Below are 19,784 nucleotides of genomic sequence, written 5' to 3'. Positions count from 1 at the left end.
GACAGCCCTTCCTAGAATACTTAAATCAAATTCCGAGCAAAATAATCACTGTATCGAAATGAGGCTTTAATTGCACTACCACAAGTTTATTTCAGATTCAACTAAAACTTCGCATTCTACAGTAACATAACCAACAACATGGGGTCTATCCAAACCGGGATTCAACCAAGACATCATAAAATACGTCCTCAACAACCGAGGCTACATAGATACTACTGTTGAGACTCCATAAACTACGGGACTCCAATAGTCCCAATTTTATTCGGATGGCAAGTTCCACAACCAAACACACATAGAAGCAACAAACAGAACAGAACACCAAACATAGGCGGGCATCAATTTTTCTTTGCAATAAAAAGCCCCCACCTCTGCTCACCGGATGAACTACGGATCAACTTTGCATTCCACCCGCCAACTATTTCGTTATAATCCTCCTGGAGATCATTCGACAAGAAACAAACAGAAAATAGAGTTAGTACCAAGGGTGAGATCAACCAATCAAATAAACAGATTGCGTAAAAGATGATTACGCACTTCAGAGAAGTCTTCGATGAATTCTTTCTTATCCTTCTCAACTGCGTTTAGCTCCATCTGAAGAACCTTCATGAACTGGAGCACAAAGGAAAACTTTATTTAAGCTTGAGAAGCCCTTTAGTTATATTTGTTTCACAAAAATAACTGAGATACAAGGAAAACATAAAATGGATAATAACCTGATCTGTTCGGTCCTCTGCAACGACCTCATCAAAACCAGCATCTCTAAGCATCTATACATAAACCAAAACGAGCAGGGAGCTCGTTGTGTGAGAACGTTTGAGAGAGAGAGAGAGAGAGAGAGAGAGAGGTCAATATACCTGGCCATATGCTTCGACACTGTGCAGATCATATCCTCTTTGCTTGATGTAGGCCGCAAATTCTAGCGATGGAGGTTCAGCACTCTTGCAGTAATCACTGATAAGAACTTTTCCACCTGGCTTTAAGCACTTGTAAAATGATTTGAACAATGCAGGTTTATCCTGAAAATAGAGCATGCAGATATCGAGATTTTGGAATGAATAAACTAGCAGCTAGATAAGTGAAAAAAAAACAAAAGACAGACACTAAACTTCAATCTGAACTAATAAGAGTTAGGTCTCTCATGAAATCCAATCAAAAAAAATTTTAAAAAAAACTAAAAATTTTAGTCCCAGTTCAAAAAAAAAACTAAAAATTTTAGTCAATGAGATGCAAAAATATTTGTTTCCACATTGATTGAAGGGCTAAAAGATGGAAAAGAACACATGATAGTCAAATATCAAAAAAGATTGGCCGAGGGAGCAGTTCTCAAGCAGTTTCTCTATTTCGGCACGATATGGAACTAGAAGTACAAAGCCAAAACCCAAAAGTTCAACAGGCAACTGGAAAGTGAACATTTACAGTTCAAAGCCCAGAGAAAGAAAGGAGGCAGCATATTACTTGAATGTGGAGAATTGTGTCACGACTGTAGATCACATCAAATGAGTTGTCAGGATATGATTTCTTGGTGCAATCAGCAACCTCAAATTCAACTGAACAGTTGAGCCCAATTGCCCGTTCCAAAGCAAAAGAAACCATATTTATAGACAGGTCAATGCCGACAACATGCACGTCAAAGCTCTCAGCCATGTAAAAGTCACCTCCACCAATGCCACAGCCCACATCCAGGACTTTCTGGCCAGGCTTAAGATCCAACTTTGCAACAAATTCTTTTGTTGTCCCTGCTCAAAAGAAAATTCACTTTGAGCAAATAAAACTATTCAAGAAATTGGTAGAGTTTCCGATTTTCAAACAAGCAAAATTGTAGTTTACTGCGAGCGATCTTGGCCAAAAACACTTTTACTGCAAATTCACAGGAATCTAAAGTCACAAGCAACAGGACTACCACTGGACTCTTTTCTTTTTCACGTTTCTTTTCGGTTTATCATCTCAACAACAACACAGCTATAGAAAATTAGGAAGGAAGACTGTAACATACTAAAGACAATCTTCGATTGTTGACAACGAATTTACTGGAATCTGAAGCACCATACATGTACTATCAACTCATTAAAGATTATGCAAAACACTAAAAGCAGGGGAGGACCATCAAACTAATCCAAATTGGGAAAAAAACAAGCCCAACTTCCTGCTTTTTATTCAGCGTGAAATTACCATGGAATTAGACGTAAATTTATAATCCAACCGAGGTTCTTGCACAACAAGCAGCTCAAGATTTTTAAAGGAGGGACTTTCTATGTTCAAGATGGATATTCCTTTTTGGATGATAATCACAATATGCAATTCAGAGAGAAGCACTTCGCATATGACATACCCATCCCTCCTGTGCTAACAAAACCCTGCCCAAAGACGCGTTCATATCGTAATATGCCATTGAGCTTATACTGGACATTATCCAAGAATTTCTGGAACCCCCTATCATCCTCGGTACTGACTTTCTGCCATATCCAGCAAATCTGCATCACACCCATCATTATTGCATCTTACACCAAGATTTCAAATGAAGGGAAAATAAAAGCCCCACTTTAGGGAAAGCAGGAAAGCTCCTCCTACAGCATGAACATGTGCAGCTAAATGTGTTACCTGATTTTGGTTTTTCTTGTTCCTCACGTAAGCCCCAATGCATTTGCAGCCAACAAGGGAGAGTTCAAATGAATTCCCAGAACCATCACAGAGATGACATTCCTTGAAGACCTGAAATCCAATGTGAATCAGAAAACATTCCTTGAAAACTAACATGCAAAAGGAACACAACGACAATGGGGCAACTACTATAGGTAAAAAGCAATACATCTAGATAGCAAGGATAAGGAAGTCGAAAGTTATCTCTTATATTATAACATTTCTATCATGTTATAGAAGGCCATGACAAAATTCATGAATGCGACCATGTTAGTTCATGCATAAAGCCATAGCAAAATTACCTCCATTGAGTTTAACGAGTTAAAAACAATGAGTGATAATGGCCATCTAAACAGTGCGGAAGTATGAAAAACAGTTTCTGTTTTACAGGAACTTATTTCCCCTGCCCATTTTGTTGACATGCATTTATTCTAATCAAGTAAAGCATGCCAAAAGAGAAACAAATCCACTTTGATGGCCAAAAGTCATATATCAACAACAGGAGGTTCTAATAAAGGATGAACCTTAGTATAATATCTGGGCTCCCGATAATGGGTTGGGTTGTTCTTTCGCTTACAATCTCCAGATTGATGGAAACATGATTCTCTGAAGAAAATAAACCCACCAACCTTCAGCCACTTTACCATCCTTTCAACAAGACATTCAACCTACAATAAGTTAGAAAGGATAATATCATCAGGTAAATGAAAAGTAAATTAACATGCAATGCCAAGGCACGCAGAAGTGTAAAAGACGAGCAAACAAATTGTATCCATAATCCATTAAGTAGAACATGTTTACATTCCTCTGGTATTTGCATCATGTCCATTCAACTTCAGCAAATTAGTGAATATGTGAATCAGAACTTTTGGTCTATGGGAAAAAAATCAAAATAATGAAACAGGTATTGTGGACCAGGAATTGGAGTTCTGCTCCCCAGTGGGTATGGGGCTAAAGCCAGTATCTTTGGTTTGGGCATGGGTGATGGACAACAATCGTAATCCATACATGTGGCCTACACTTAAATCAGAAGTGCAAGACTTTTTAAATTCTCATTCGGAAACTCCAGAACACGCTAGCACACTCTTGGGATACTCTATGGACAATTGATAGACACATCAGGGTGTCAAACAAAATAGTAGGCGTTTAGCTAAAGATTGGGAAGTATTATTTTTGTCTTATAGATACATAGTAGAATAAAATGACACAAGTGACGATAAAACACTTTTTGATGAAAAACTTTTGAATATAATACCGTGACAAACTTGAATGATGTAATGTCATGACTGAGTGAAGGAATTGTGATATTTTTATAAGTTGAGCTCTTTCTTTTGTTATTTCCATTATCTTTGTCGCCGCCCCAACCCAAACACACACACCCCCCCCCCCCCCCCCCAGTGTATAAGAAACATACATATATTTTTTAGAAACTATCCATGCAGTATCCTCTGTGCCATGATGTGTTCCATGTCTGGACTAATTATCTGCTTACAGAATCCAGTCTAAGAAAATTCAGAACTAAAGCTAAACTATCCGTGCAGTATCCTCCGTGCCATGACGTGTTCCGTTTATGGACTACTTATCTGCTTACAGAATCCAGTCTAAGAAAATTCATAACTAAAGCTAAATAATCGCAAAACAGTATTACAATACACTAAAATACTGGACAAACAGCCACACAAAAACAAAGAGAATAAGCAAAAGGGAAAGAGGCAAAAGCACTCTCATAAAAGGGGCAATGCTGACTTCCACTTGCCAGAAGAACTAAATGAAGTTATACTGCAGTTGGATAAGTGGTTAATCTCTCATTTGACAGATACTTGTAGCACTTGACGTTCCAAACTCATTCATGATTTCAAATATTTACTCAACCTATTTTAATATCAGACATAATGCCATAGATACTTAACTAAATGTGTTATGAAGAAAAATGTTCACCTCTTTGTCGGAAAGATACATCAGTAGCCAATTTGAGAATATCAAGTCCATTGATTCAGCTGAAATTTGTAGATCTGGGGATGTCACATCAGCACACATAAACTTGACATTTCCATAGTGCCCATTGATTTTCTCATTCTGCAAGGTACCCAATTAACAATTAAAAGTGGAACGGATAAGCGATGACGGACCAAGGGGCGGATGAGACCGAGCGACCGCCCTAACCATAGTTCAATTTTTTTTTAGAATCACGGTAGTTTTTGTCTTAAAAACGTTAAATTTATATTATTTCGCCCGCCCAACATTTTCAAAAGAAAATCTAACATTTTTCCGTTCAAGATTTTCTTAAAAAGTTTCATAAGTGTCCTTTTAAGATTGCATGTATCTATAAGAATTTAATTTGAGGTTTAGTACTTTATCTTTTGCAATATCTATGGGGTACAATATTGTATGCATCTACAATTATATATGTCTACATTTTTATAATTGCATAGGTTGATTGAAAATATTTACAATTACTTTCTACTTATCTGCAAGGATAGGTTGATCGAAAATATTTATAATTGCATAAGTAAAAAATGTCATTTCAAGTTTTACAAGGAAGGTCCAATGATCCCTTCTCTAGGTAGCATCTGATTACCTTCTTTATCGCACTATCAATGAAGTCCAAAGCTAAAACCTGATTGGCCTTCTTAGCCAATTCACCAGTAAAACGGCCAATACCAGCTCCTAGTTCCAGAACTGATTTTCCTTCAAACGGTGGAAGCAGAGAGAGTACCTGAGTGTGCCACAGGATGGTTAGACATCAAGTCATATACTTGCAATAATAAGTACAGTAAAGAATATTTTATTTGCAATTCAAACTTTTTGAAGGGAGGAAGAAAGAGGTAGGACATACTTATTCATGGGTTACATTTCCTAGAGTTATCTACAAGCTCATGTGACATGTTACTCTAACATGTTCCTTTCCCTATCATAACACGTCATATGAAACTTGCATTTTGTAAGATAGATTGTATATTTAACCTGGTTCTCTTGTGAATTGAGGTTACCACATGCATTTGTGTTCTTCTATAGACAAGACTGGTTAATAACCCAAATCGTCAATCGCCAATAATTTCAACGGCTTGTAAATAAGGAATCAAGATCCTCTAATGTGATGATCTCTCATGTGGTCCCTCATGTGAGGCCGAATGGGATCTACCAAGGCTTAATTCCATGAATCTCCGAATCGTTCGTTTTGTACATCTCAATGTGTTTGCTATCTAGGTCAAAAAGATTAAGTTCATCGGATATCAGCATCTATCCCAAGTCCCAACAAGTCATATTAGATAGAAAGGAAACAAACAGTTTCCTTTGCTCTACGGACAAAATTTGATTCGACCAATCCTTTACCAGAATCAAGTCAACCTATTGTTGTTGCATAGATGCTACTATGCTAGACACGTCAAAGCCTAGAAAATGAACAGTTCATATCGTCAAATGGAATGATGGTAATCCTACTTAATATCAATCACATGAGGGAGCATCACTTGAGAGAATCTTAATTCATAAACAAGGAATCACTAAAAATTACTCTTCAAAAATTCTACAAACACAAAAAAAAAAAGTGCACAAATCCGGACACACAGTCTGATGCGTGTGGATTACCCATCTACCGTGTGGGACCCACATGCATCGGATAATTGTGAAAACAACCATGTCCAAATCCGTGCACATCTATCATTCGTCATTACAATGAGATTAACATAACTGAAAAAGCACAGAATATTCACAATTACATCACAAAACATTTCAGGGAACGTCGACTGCACAAAAAGTGAACAGAAACAGCATTACACACGTGCAAATAAATCAAAACAGTGCGAGGAATCTCGTAATCGACTAATCTTGTCTATTACTCCTCTGTAATCTTGTGAATTCAAACAATAAGGGCAATGTCGTAAATTCACTCTTTTTCTCACCCATTGAGCCGACAAAAATGACATTTTGATACTATCACGAAAACATTTACGGCGTCCAACGAATCTCCTCTCCTCTCGATCCAATCCAACCAATCATGACCATACATATATATATATATATATATATATATATATATATATATATATATATATATATATATCACACACACACATACATACATGTAGAGAGAGAGAGATTACCTCAGGCCTCTCTTCTTTGTCGAGATCAGCGGCTTTGGAGTCGAGCATCATGGCCTCGACGGTGAGGTCCGCCGAGTGTTCGATCCAGTAGCTCTTTTGAATCTCCCGTTCTCCTCCTACATTATTTACACAAGAAAAAGACATCATATTCCAAGTCTACTAAACACAAACGCATATGTATATATATACAGAGAGAGGTGAAGGACTCACCCTGGGCAGCCATTGTTGAGGTTTGAGAGAGTCGCAGGAATGGGAATGAGGATTTGATATGGGTCGAGAAAGGAGAAAGGTGATGAATAAAATGATGAATTGACGGAGTCAGAGGGAGTGAGAGAAATCAGGGGGAAGAAGTAAGATCTATGAACCCTCGATGGCAACGCGAGATCTGGAGAAGCTCCTGGATCTGCGGTTGAATGCTCTCCCTTTCTGCTGCATCAACGCCTACGAACTCTCTTCCTCCCTCCCTCTTCTTCTCGCCAGCAATTGGTATTCTCTTTTTATAGAGAGAGAAAAACATGCATTGAGAAGCGGAAACTCAGATCCCCAGCCCAGCACAGAGAGAGAGAGGATTTTCTTTTGGTTTTTTCGAGGAAGGTGTGACGGGGGAAAAAAATTTCAGTCCCGAGAGATACCACGTGGTGCCTGTTCGCGTATCTGAACCGAACATTTCATTTTTGAATGGCTCAGATTTGGAGAAAAAAAAAGAAGAAAAAGTTTTGGGGCGAGAAGAGAAAAAGGGTTTTAAGCCGAACCGTCCAAAAGTATATCGGACTGCTCGAATACGCCTAACGGATACCACGTGAAATATACTCGCTTGGGATTGAAAAATCTCACGTGACGGGCCCGCACGTAGGGTAGGATAAAATTTTTATTGCAGTATGTCACGAGAACCCACGTGTGGCTTAGACTCAGTTCCAAAACATCTTCTTAAAAAATAAGTACTTATTTCACATTTTCAAATTCAAAAATAATATAAATGAAAAATTATATTTCAATTTTTTTTCACCGTATAAAAGATCCCAATGAGATTTATCAAATAAGATCCATATTGATAGAAAAATTATTTACGTAAACACATGATTTTTAAGCTTGAAATTGCCTTCTTAAAAAATAAGTACTTATTTCCGTTTCCGGAACGGGGCCTTAGTACTGGGACACATTTGTAGCCCTGAGAGTCTAGGGTCACCGCATGAAAATTTCATGCGGTGATCGTCCATCGCGCGTCTATCGAAGCTCATTCTAGATTTCAAAAAAATACAGAAAAATATTCATAAATTTTAAAATAATATTTTATAGGACCCTGTTAAAAATCAGCTTTAACGAATGTCGATATGTATGTTTTTCGGAATTTGTACGAACGAAACTGTTTAGTTTTGCAGTTTCGTCCCTACAAATTCAAAAAATATATCTACTTATATCCGTTGGAGCTAATTTTTTACAGAGTCCCATAAAATATTATTTTAAAATTTATAAATATTTTTTTGAAGCCCGGAGTGGATCCCAATAGACGTGCGGTGGACGGTCACCACGAAATCCATGCGGTGAAGTAGAACCACAAGCAAGCAGCTGCAATAATAAGCTCAAAAAAAGAACAAGGGCAAAATAGTAAAGAAAAAAAGTATTTTATTGATGAGTAATTGATATTACAAACATGCTGACTAATTAAAAACAATGACATTATACCGACGTGCATCTGGACCTCACCCAGCATCAATACAGCTCAAAAAAAGAACAAGGGCAAAATAGTCAAGAACAAAAGTATTTTATTGATGAGTAATTGATATTATAAACATGCTGACTAATTAAAACAATGACATTATACCAACGTGCAGGGACAGGATTTAATCTAGTGGCGAATATGGACGCAAAAAAAAATAACAATAGAAAGATGAACTACAATATGATGGTTATCGAACTAAAAAATGGAAATATAAGTATCTATATTAAATGACGTTTCTCATCTACACGTAAAGCACCAACTAAAGGGTATAATTCTTTAGATCTTCTTTCGTGAAACATAAAAGAGTTAAAAGGACTAGAAAGCTAGTTATAATTTGGAAAATATTTTTAAAAAATTTCTAGTAGTGGCAAAATTATAGAGTTTAGTCGAAAATTTACAAATTTCCACCATAGTAATAGTAGTTTTTTGAATCACTGCAGTGCGCGGTCGCACCTGCTAACTACCCCATATCCTTGCCAACGTGGGCTAATGGTAGCAGTTACAAGATAGAAGATTAATTATGTGCTTCAAAACTTTTGTTGTATTGCAAATTTTTATATTTATTTGTTATAAAGCGTTTTCAATTTTTTTTTGGGGAATTTAAATATTCATCCTCAAACCTCATCCCACGTAAGAATTCATCCCGGTCATTTTGAACAGTTATGTTTCCATCCTTTCAGATGGTGAATTACCTATCTTACCCTTTTAATAATATATTCATATATGTTTTATTAAATTGACATCCTAAATTAGTGGGATTCAACCATTTTTTAATTTATTAGGATTCAACCATTTCCTAATTTAGTGGGATTCAATCTCAATAATTACGGGAGATAATTATGACATATGATTTCAAAGCTTAAAAGATTCGTAAAAACCAAATTTCACCGATTTACATTCGAAAACGATATTTATTTTTTCATTTATAGCACGTATTATCATGAAACCTTTTAGAACATGGTGGATTGACCATATTTTTATTTTTTGCAAAATTATCATAAATAATATTTCAGAACATATATAATATTCATACTGACCTTGTTTTTCATGCTTAATATGTCATGAAAACAATAAACCAAAATCATGATTTCTCGGTGGAACTTGAAAACCCATAACATTCTAGGAAAATAGCCCCTTTTTTGAAACATGGTGGATTGACCATGTTTTTATTATTTGGAAAATAATCTTAAGAAATATTTCGGAACATACACAATATTCAAACTGACCATATTTTTCGTGGTTAATTTATCATGAAAAACAATAAACCAAAATCATGATTTCTCGGCGAAACTTGAAAACCCATAACATTCCGGAAAAATAGCATGAAAAAACCATGAATATAAAATGTTTTATTCATGAATATACACCACGAAAAAACATGAATATACAATGTTTTATTAATGAAAACTCAACAATATGAAAAAATACATCACGTTTGAAACAAAAAACACCATGAAACGAAAAAGGTTCAAAACTAATGGAGCTAACCAGCAAGAACACGAGGAGATGGAGGAGTCATCGTGGATGCATGTGGATCGGACGGAAAAGTCAAGGTCGCGAAGGCGGCGAACAGTGGAGAGGAGCTTCGAGAGGTGGGAGGTAGTAGGCGGCAATGAGTTTGTCTTGGGTTAGAATCTCCGATGGCGGGCTTGCAGCGGAGGAATCACCAGCGACAGCGGAGGAGAAGACGACAATGGATCAGAACCATATCCACTGATGTGGTTTGTCAGACCCAATAAATAAAGCAATTGCCATATTTAATTCCAATTGCAATGTGAAGGTACTGATATATATCTTTTTCTTTCCATTCATGATGTGTTTATTCAATGAGGATTTGGTGTGTATATGGAGTGGATTTTAGTTAGTTTTAAAAAGTTTTGGAAAAGATAACAAAGATTTGAATTATCCCCCTTCATTTTCAAATCATCAATCAAATCCCATTTAATTAGGAAATCATAATCACATAAAACCTAATTACATGCCACCTATTTAGGCAACATCTGTTATGCATATTTATTTGTAAGGGTACAATTGGTATTAAAAAAGAGAAAGGATGAAAACATAAGTGCAAAAAAGTCAAAGGATGGAAACTTACGAGGAGTGATGAATAAGGATGAATATTTAAAAACTCCTTTTTTTTTTGGGTCAAGTGTTTATCTGTTTGGAACCTTAACTTTTTTCATTCTCTTTATTTTTAACCGTCATCGAAGAATATTTTAAAGAAAGTTATCAACAAATTGATCATCTTTGACATTCTAAAAACTTGTCGATGTCATGTAGAATTACTCTAAAAATATTACCAGGAGTAACATTTACGATCATTTTTAGATGCTTTTGTAATAAAATATGTATTACTATAAACTTTTGGAATGTATATCTTAATTTAGTGGATCCGAATATAAAATTACTTCGAGTAGGGGAACGTGTTACCGCCTCTCTTCGCCCAACCCAAATGCTACTAGCTCATGAATAAGATCATGCAACCACACTTCCAAGGTTGGCTGACCAATCAAAGATTCGAAACGCGCCCGGTTGAAAAGAGTTTGGATCCTATGTGCCTCTTCAAACACACAGAGTAGAGTTATATTAGAAACGTGGTAGTGCCATTGATTACGCAGCCGTGCGATCTCCTTGGGGTGGCTCCCCTCAATCATGCGGGCGCTTGATCAATAACACAGTCGTGCATTCTTAATGCGGCGACCACCTAATCAGAGTGTGGAAAATGCAATTGAAGTCCTCTGGTTCATATCATCGGGCCATTCGCCACCTCTTTTAGGTATTCCTCTCAATCCTATGTCAGAAACTTGGTACTTCTCAATCACACAGTAACTAGCTTCATCATCGGGGTCGTCCGAGGCTTACTCCTCAACCACAGTAACTAGCTTCATCATCGGGTTCATCCAAGACGGGGCTTAAAGTCACATTGATGTGTCTAAAACTCCATGTTATTGAACCCTTTTAATAAACCCTTTTTTTAAATAAACCCTTTTATTTAAAAACAAAAAGGATGCACAATGTGTAACCCAATTTGGGGGGCCAACAACGAAAAATATTGCACCTTTATCCTTTTTCAAGCCAACTTCTCTTCTCCGAACACATTACTCCTTGGGCCTTGTTTGGTTGTTTTAATCGATTTTGCCAAACACTTTCTAGATTTTTGTTCAAACACCGATACTCATTATATTTGCATTTTATTCATTTTTTTTTAGTGAAATTGGTTTTTCAGTAGTTCAAATATTTTATAACAATTTTCTGAAGATACGTTTGTTCCAAATAAGTCTTAAAAAAACAAGTTCGAAAAACCATTAGTCAATTATTTTTTGTGAGGAATCATCAGCTAAATTAACATGGGTCTTTTTTAAATTGCACCACCGAATGCCTAGTTAAATTCATGGTAGCATAAAGTATTTTCTAATTCAGCTAAAATAATTAACTTTGAAAAATAAACAAGTAATATAAGAATTTAAAACTCATTTAATTTGCATTGCCTATAACTATTTTTAGACTAGTAAGAGCATCTCCAATGATTTGAGCATTTTTACTTTATGCGTTGTATTTCTAACTATTTTGCAATTTCCATATATAGCATATTGATCATGTTGCCACTACTACGATTTCCACAACATGCTATGATATGTTGCATATAATTGTGAAATACGTTTTGTTTGTTAGGATGTTTTTTTTTTTTTTTTGATCGTCTGTTTGTTAGGATGTTGAAATCCCATATGTAACACAAACGATAAGTTACGATGATAGTTGTCGACCAATACCTTTGTTTTCCCAAACATCGTATAATCCACAAATTTTGAAATTGTGTTTACATTGTTACGTACTATCGATTCCCAAAAAAAAAAACTAGCCATTCAATTCATTTGCGTCGCTTGAACTTATTCGATCTTTGTAATATTTTTTATTTTTTATTTTACTCAGGAGATGCCATTTGATCCAACAAGTCACTCTTTATTGGAGGGGCCGACTCATTCTTGGATGATGATTCTTTTTTCGAAATGTTTAGTTATTCGAGATAGCCCAAAAAAATTGAAGTGTAGTGAGAGGATAATGAGGGGTTAAATTTTAGTTATCATTGACTTTCTTTTTCGTGAGACACTTATGATGTAACACGTTAGGATGCGTTATTGTAAATTTATAAGTCTGAAACTTATTTCGATATTTTTGAATTTTTCGTAATTTTTTGTTTACCTTTTCATCGTAATTTTTGGGGTTGATCGTTCGTCTCGACAAAACGAATCGGAAAAGTATAAAAATATAGACTGAAATGGAAAAAATTCAAACAAGATGGCACTTTAGACAAATAAGACAACTGTTTGAATTTTTTTTTATTTTTTTTTGCTTTCCGTCATAATTTTATACTTTTAGACTTCTCTCATCAAAATGGATGATTAATCCAAAAAATATTACGCAAATCTAATAAAACTTCAGAGAAGAAGAACAAAAAACACAGAACAAAGAAGAAAAATAAGTTTATAAAAATGGAGCCAGAATTAAGGTCATGGATGATGGTTATGTCATTTTGGTGGATTGGGACTTTGGTGGTTATGTATAACATGAAGTTCTTGCCCAATTATTTTGGCCTTTGAAACACGTAGTTCTGAAGCCTTAAGCGGTGTCCCTATTTGGCACCAAAACGATGTTGTTTTGGTGCACTACAGTCCTGTAGTGCGGCTATGGGCTACAAGGTCTACCGAATCGATGAAGCCCAATTTCACTTGAAAAAGGCACAATAAATTTCGTACATGCTCTAAGGTTGAGTAGTCATAAAATCCCAAGTAGTTGGCCTCGTGGTCAAATTGATACTACTTCGATACTTGGTCCTTCTCAAGATTGCAGGTTCGAAATTCCTCATGTATTATCAACTCATTTGAGTCAATTTTACGGGATTTGCTCCGATTTTAATTCTCAAGATTGCAGGTTCAAAATTCCTCATGTATTATCAACTCATTTGAGTCAATTTTACGGGATTTGCTCCGATTTTAATTGAGCTTCCTGCAAGCGGTCGATGGAATTGAGCTCCAGAACTAGTCCAAGTGTGCGAAAATCCGAACATGCAATGTTTTTTTTTTTTTTTAAAGGTTAGCAATCATAATTGAAGAGGCACAAGGCTTGTCCGCAGTCCAGTTCTGAACTGCAAATGTGCGATCCAAGTGATCGTAAATGTCCAGTAAAGTTTTTAATGGTCCGGATTTGTTTTGATATTCTTAATTCTTACCGGTATCGGTAAGAATATCAATTGATCTGAACCATTAATTATTAATATAAACAATTCAAATTAAATTATATGACTGCAGAGAAGTCGGGTCCATTGAAGTGATCATGAGAATCGGCGACCTGGAAGCCGCGAGGGATTTAAAAATGATGTAGTGACTAGACGCACATACACAAATGGCCCCGCCACGTGATTCCCTGAGATTCTCTCTTGGTCCTTTTATCGAACACTTGGCAACAGCTATCGTCGCTTTCCCTAGCGCACGAATCTAGCCTCTCAATTTCATTTTTTTAGCACTCCAATCAACAAATGATTTTTTTTTAGTAGTGCTGTCCGTACCAATAGATAACATATCAAAATTGTACCGACAGTCGCGGTGTGCCATCCATGTATATACATATATACACAAAAAATAAGATATTTGAATCAAGCATTTTACACACATTAAATGTCGTTAATTCCTGCAGAGGCTCTTTCATTTTTTTTTTTTTTTAAATTTTAAACGGTTCAAATCGATTGTTCAGTAGCTGCTGGAGATGACCCAATGTCCATAAATTAATGAAAGTAACGAAATCTCGCTATTGCCCTACCAGTAGCCGACGGGGTCTGGAGACACTAGCCAGTAGGCACTTTCACATGGGTCCGGCAATAATACACGAAGGTGCTTTTGGAATCTTTCTAACCAATGGACTGATCAAATTATTCAATAGGCCAGGGGTACCGCCACAGTACTCCAAATTATTTTACAATTATATGTTTCTACAGGAAGGATGGAGTCAGAGGGGTCTAGTAAGAGCGGCCACTACGACAAGAATTTAAAAAAATATAATTATTATATGAAAAAAATAAATTTCTCTCTAACTTATATAGATTCGTCACCACTAGATTTTTTTTTCTTATTCTTTTACTACTATATACTAGTCCTAAATTCTCTATTTTTTTTTTTAAGAAATGATACCTAAAATAGTATTCCAAAACTAAATTCAATGGGTCGGTGAAATAATATAAATGATGAGGTCTAATTAAGAAAAAAAAATCCACAATTTAACCTAAAAAATTAAACACATTAACCAAAATAGTTGGCACTGTGCACGACTCGGTAGTAGTGAATTTCTCGTTTAGTAGATTTCCAGATTTTCAAATTTCTAATGCCAGCACTGTGCAGTAGTGGAATTTTGAAAAATTAAAAAATCATTTATTGTGCGGCGTTTTCTGTGAATTTTGCAAACTCCATTGGGAAAAGGTTAGTGTTCTTCAACTTTTTAATATTCAATTGAAATTAGAGAAATTATTGAATGTTTTGAATTCCTTTTTGAGTTTGTATTGAGCAATAGATGGTATTTGCACTATATGAAAGAAATATAGCAGTTATATTGATTTGTGTAAATTAATGTACTAGGTAATCATGGTGAAGAAAATAACTGACTCATACTTTAAGAAAAGATGTGTTGAACACATATTGCAATGCATCTTTTTATTTTTTTAGTATATATTTCACCACTGTTAGAGTAAAATTCTGGCTCCGTCCCAGGTCTATACACTTAGACCCCATATGAATGTGTGATCGTAAAGTGGTCTGGAGTACCACGTGGTGTACTTTCGGACTATTATATAATTTCACCGTTTTTTAGCGGGTAAAGCAATATTTAAAGGTTCTCCCACGAGTCTGACTATGGACTTCATTTAGCGTACGAGAAAGACTTAGGCTCCGTTCCAAAAACCTTCTTAAAAAATAAGCAGCTTATTTCACATTTTCAAACTCAAAAATAATGTAAATGAAAAATATATTTTCAATTTTTTTTGCATCGTATAAAAAATCTCGATGAGTTCTTTCAAACAAGATCCATATTGCATATTTTTAGATTTCAATATGTTCATAATATTTGAGGTTGAAATTGCCTTCTTAAAAAATAAGAATTTTTTTCGCGTTCTGGAATGGGCTCTTATTCAAGCCGCTGTAAATAATCTGTTCTGTGAGAGCCGTGCGATCTCGGCTGTCCGTTTTGGCTTTGGACGGTCTGGATTTAAATGAAACTTTTCCGAGGAAGATTTTAACTCTTCTCTGGAAAAGTCTCATTAGAATTCAAACCCTCCAAAACAGTTTGGATGCTTGAGATTAACCTCTGTAAATAACCATTCACGGAAAGCTCCGTGAAAAAGTTTTTCTCTTGAGTGTACACCAAATGCAAACTTACACAACCCATTTTGAAATTTTATACAAATAATCGGAGTCACTCAATTTACTTATATTTTTTTTTTTAAAAAAATCTTTGTAAAAAATTAGCTCAATCAAATATCGATAAAAACATGATCAATTCTTCCCTTAATTTCTTGTCGAAATATCGCTATTGCCCCCATTGATTTCCAGTTGCCAACAGGGTCTTGCGGCCAGTGGGCACTTTCACCTGGGTCCGGCAATAATGCCCAAAAGTCCTTTCGGAATCTTTCTGAACAATGCGTTGATTGTGTATGTGTTTAAATGATTCATTATGCATCTCCCTAGTCAGCAATTGGCAAGGTGAGTTGGTATGTGAAATTACCCTCTTACTTTCCTTCAAAAAAAGAACAATGCGTTGATGGATTTACGAAAATTCTACGCTGATCACTTTTTACCGTTACTCCACCATTTTCATCTCACCTTCCTCTTTTGGAAGGTTTGAATTTAAAAAAAAAAAACTCCTTTATTGATTAGCAATACGGACGATGAGATTGAGATAGCGGCAAAACCATGCGGTGGAAGTAACACCGATGATGGATTTAATCTCATTCATTCTTTCAATTTTAACTAAGCTAATAGATTATAACCGGTAAAATAATGAGAGATTATTCCATGCTCCCGAGGTATGGCCATGTGGTGCTCCAAGGGCTCTCTGCACCACACATTTCAGTGGCCCACACATATTTGTGTGGTAAAAAGAGTCCCTAGGGCACCACGTGGCTATGCCCTTGGGGCATAGTATAATTATTCCGCGAATGGGATCATCTATGGTAGGGGATAAAGATGGTCTCTCTCTCTTTTTTTTTTGGTTAGATATCGATATTTTCACCTATTCTATGAGCAATTCTAGGACTCGGAATGCCGAGCAAAAATAAAATAAAAATCTAGGACTTGGAATTAGACCCTTTTAACGGGCATCTAATGATGAAAGTATATTGTGGATTTTCACTAATTTTTCATATCTCAGGCTTGTGAATTTACAGTTATTTTTCTTGTCATATTTTGGTTACAATGGTCATGAATGGATTGGGTTTGATAACACACTTAACGGGAAAATCCTAAACAATCCTAAATGACCGTTATTTTACAGCCGGATGTTCGGATCAGCGCGCATGCACACTAATTTTTGAAACCTGAAGTTAAATCTTAAATGACCGTATAACCCTTTTTCTTGTTTCATGTTCTTTTTGCACCTTTTCCTCTACCATCCATTACATATAGAATCGTACCTAAACCACTACTAACCTAATTAAATCATACATTAGGTACGTTCATATTTTAATTTTCTTGATATATTCTCAATGTATCTAACCTTTCTTTTGGGGTGTGGGGATGTCAGGGTCGTGAGTGGTGGAGGAGAAAAGGACGTAGGATTTCTTGTGAGAAGAAGAGCATCATGCATGGTCTGTGACTCTGTGATGTAGAGAGGGAGGTAATCATTTGATCAAAATATAATTTATCCGGAACCAGCGGCGGCTACAGGGTTTTAGTAGTGATATAAACACAAAAGAAATTTTTTGTATACAAAGCTCTATATAAATAAATTCTTTTTATTATGATTGAAAATGAATTGTGCTTAATTTATTTCATTTTGTTGAGTTAAGTTAAGTTATCTATTACATACTCACAAATTTAAGGCAATTTTTTCTCACTTTGACTACTCACGAAGAATTCAGCGCCAACACTATGAAAAATATAAAAGAAAAATCAAATTATATGTAAAAAAAAAAAAAATATATATATATATATATATATATATATATATATAAAATTTGAGTGCATTGTTCGAATACAGAGGGCTCGCTTGAACCCCCTCAAATGAATGTGAAGCTGCCCTTGTCTGGGACCCACACCTTCCTCCCTGGCCAAGGCATGAATCGAGATCTATAAAGGTCTAGATTATTATGATAGGTGAAAATATAAATCCTCGCATAGACATAGCAAATTCATTATTTGATGCGGATAAAAAAAAGAAGTCATGATTAGATTTATTTCCGTTTGAACAAAAAAAGAGTCATTATTAGATACCAAATAAGTTTGCGAACCTGCACTTCATCAAGATAACCTTCTTGATTACTATTAAATATGATAATCTTTATTAAAAACATCTCTAAAAGGTTTCACGAGTCATTTTTTGTAAGATAATTCATTTATAAAACCAAAATAACATGGACCAATGAGATAACCTTGAGAATCCGGCTCTATGTTACGAGGGAACGCTACTATGCTAGCAAATTACATATTGGTACAAAACGTTCCGAACATGATACGCGACCGTTCCGAAACTGTAAATCTAGCGATCCGCAAACTTTTTTCTAAAAAATGTACATAACTTTCTAGTGTAAAATTTTGGAGAGAATTGAATTTTGGTGAGAGCAAATGTAAAAATACGGTCATTATATCCCTAAAACTGTGTCTTGCATCAATAATTTCGAAAATAATATTTAGTTTTACCAGATGTTTATTCCTTAAAAGGGTAAGTTTTGAGTTCGTTATCTATATAACCCTACCCGGCCCCTAGGCTCTAAAGTTTGACAATTTAGACATGTAGCATTCTGCGTTCTAGTTTTCGTTTCGCCTACTGGTGTGATCTGCGTTTCAGGTAACATAGATCCAGCTAAAGGGCAAAGGCACTAAACCAGCTCCTAAAACAACCTGCTTTACTAGCTCCTCGCGTGAAGGAACAAGACACACACAACTGAGAACAGATAGCTTTCGATACACAAACACGGATAGAGACGCTAAAACCCTAACACTAAACCAAAGCCCAGAATAAGAGGCAATCTACATCCCATAAAGTTCTTCTATTATCCAAAACCCAAATTCCACACCACAAAAACTTATCTGCTGATGTTGGAACTTTAGTTTGTATTTGTAAAACATTGTATTTTCTCTAGTCCCACATTGCTAAGTCACAAAACTTCTATCTACTTTAAATGACTTTGCACACAAATGAGTTTGTGAATAAGGACCCAAAGAGAGGTCTAGCGCGTTTAGAAAAATGGGTGACAATTTCGGAAACTAGTTAATCTGGTGCGCGTCATAGGTTATTTGTGCAAGGGGGTGCAAATCCGAGATTTGAGCCCCTCGCGCACGTACTAGTTAAGCCCACATTTTTGTTAAAATTCTGAAACACGTTTTTTTTTGTTACAAGATATTCAGTCAATCAAAGATCCTTTTCTAAATGGAAAGTTCTGGCTGATTAACGGATTGATTAAAAACGTGTTCAAAAATCCTTTTCTAAATGGAAAGTTCTTGCTGATTAACGGATTGATTAAAAACGTGTTCATAATCAGTGGGATCTGATTTGTTGCTGATTAACGGATTGATTAAAAACATGTGCATAATTAGTGGGATTTGATTGTTTTGTTTTCCAAAACCGTGGCCACAACCCGCTCCTCCTACTCCTATAAATTCAGAGTTTCAGAATACGTTTTTACACAGAAAAAAAACATCCCTCTCTCCCTCCACAAAAATGGTTTCTGTTGAGTTCGAGCAATAGGTAGAATTGTGTTTTGTTTTTCGGTTTTCTTCTGTGCAGAGAAGGCCGAGCAGAGGTGGTGAATTCTGGGCTGTTTTATCCTGGGGACGGCGTGGTACTCAACGAACTGCTTGCACAATCTGGGCAGAGCCGCGAAACGTCTTAAAAAGAGCGACCTAGTCCGCGACTTAACCCAGCTGTCGTTCTTCATTTTGATATTCTATATTTCAGTATCAGATTCCGAAGTAATACGCTCTTGTTTTACAGTAGTTAATCCAACAGCTGAAGGAGGGATCCTTCTCCGAGAGGACAAGGAAGCAAGGACGGACGCCGGTTTTCAACTTCAGGCGGCACGCGCAAATGTATGGACAAAAATATAATAGGTAAAAAAGCATATATAT

At 35.9% G+C, this 19,784-nt stretch overlaps 1 protein-coding gene across 2 annotated transcripts; it reads right to left on the bottom strand.

Annotated features, from left to right (window-relative positions):
• Positions 1 to 49: 49 nt before the first annotated feature.
• LOC131309745 (phosphomethylethanolamine N-methyltransferase-like) lies at positions 50 to 7,378 on the bottom strand. 2 transcript variants are annotated; one of them, XM_058336348.1, is made up of 12 exons: positions 6,951 to 7,378; positions 6,741 to 6,856; positions 5,216 to 5,353; positions 4,576 to 4,713; positions 3,162 to 3,305; positions 2,599 to 2,709; positions 2,330 to 2,471; positions 1,456 to 1,736; positions 855 to 1,016; positions 714 to 767; positions 535 to 609; positions 50 to 434 (listed from the first exon to the last, which is right to left on the bottom strand). In XM_058336348.1, exons 1-12 carry the CDS (start codon positions 6,961 to 6,963, stop codon positions 336 to 338), a joined length of 1,473 nt encoding a protein of 490 aa, XP_058192331.1. In that variant the 5' UTR covers positions 6,964 to 7,378; the 3' UTR covers positions 50 to 335. The 2 variants fall into 2 exon arrangements, with proteins under 2 accessions (XP_058192331.1, XP_058192329.1); XM_058336346.1 differs by lacking the exon at positions 6,951 to 7,378 and having other exon boundaries at positions 6,741 to 6,884.
• Positions 7,379 to 19,784: the final 12,406 nt, after the last annotated feature.

The sequence above is a fragment of the Rhododendron vialii genome, chromosome 12a (assembly GCF_030253575.1).
Source record: "Rhododendron vialii isolate Sample 1 chromosome 12a, ASM3025357v1".
Lineage (NCBI taxonomy): Eukaryota > Viridiplantae > Streptophyta > Magnoliopsida > Ericales > Ericaceae > Rhododendron > Rhododendron vialii.
The sequence above is the reverse complement of the archived record's forward strand: the minus strand, read 5'-3'. Positions and strand labels throughout refer to the sequence as shown.

Coding starts and splice junctions, on each gene's coding strand:
- LOC131309745 (XM_058336346.1), bottom strand. CDS start 6,884: ATGTCTTTTTCTTGTGTAAATAATGTAGGAGGAGAACGGGAGATTCAA. Junction 2,710..3,161: donor AGCCCAGATATTATACTAAG/GTTCATCCTTTA, acceptor ATTGGATTTCAG/GTCTTCAAGGAATGTCATCT. Junction 435..534: donor TCATCGAAGACTTCTCTGAA/GTGCGTAATCAT, acceptor AATGATCTCCAG/GAGGATTATAACGAAATAGT.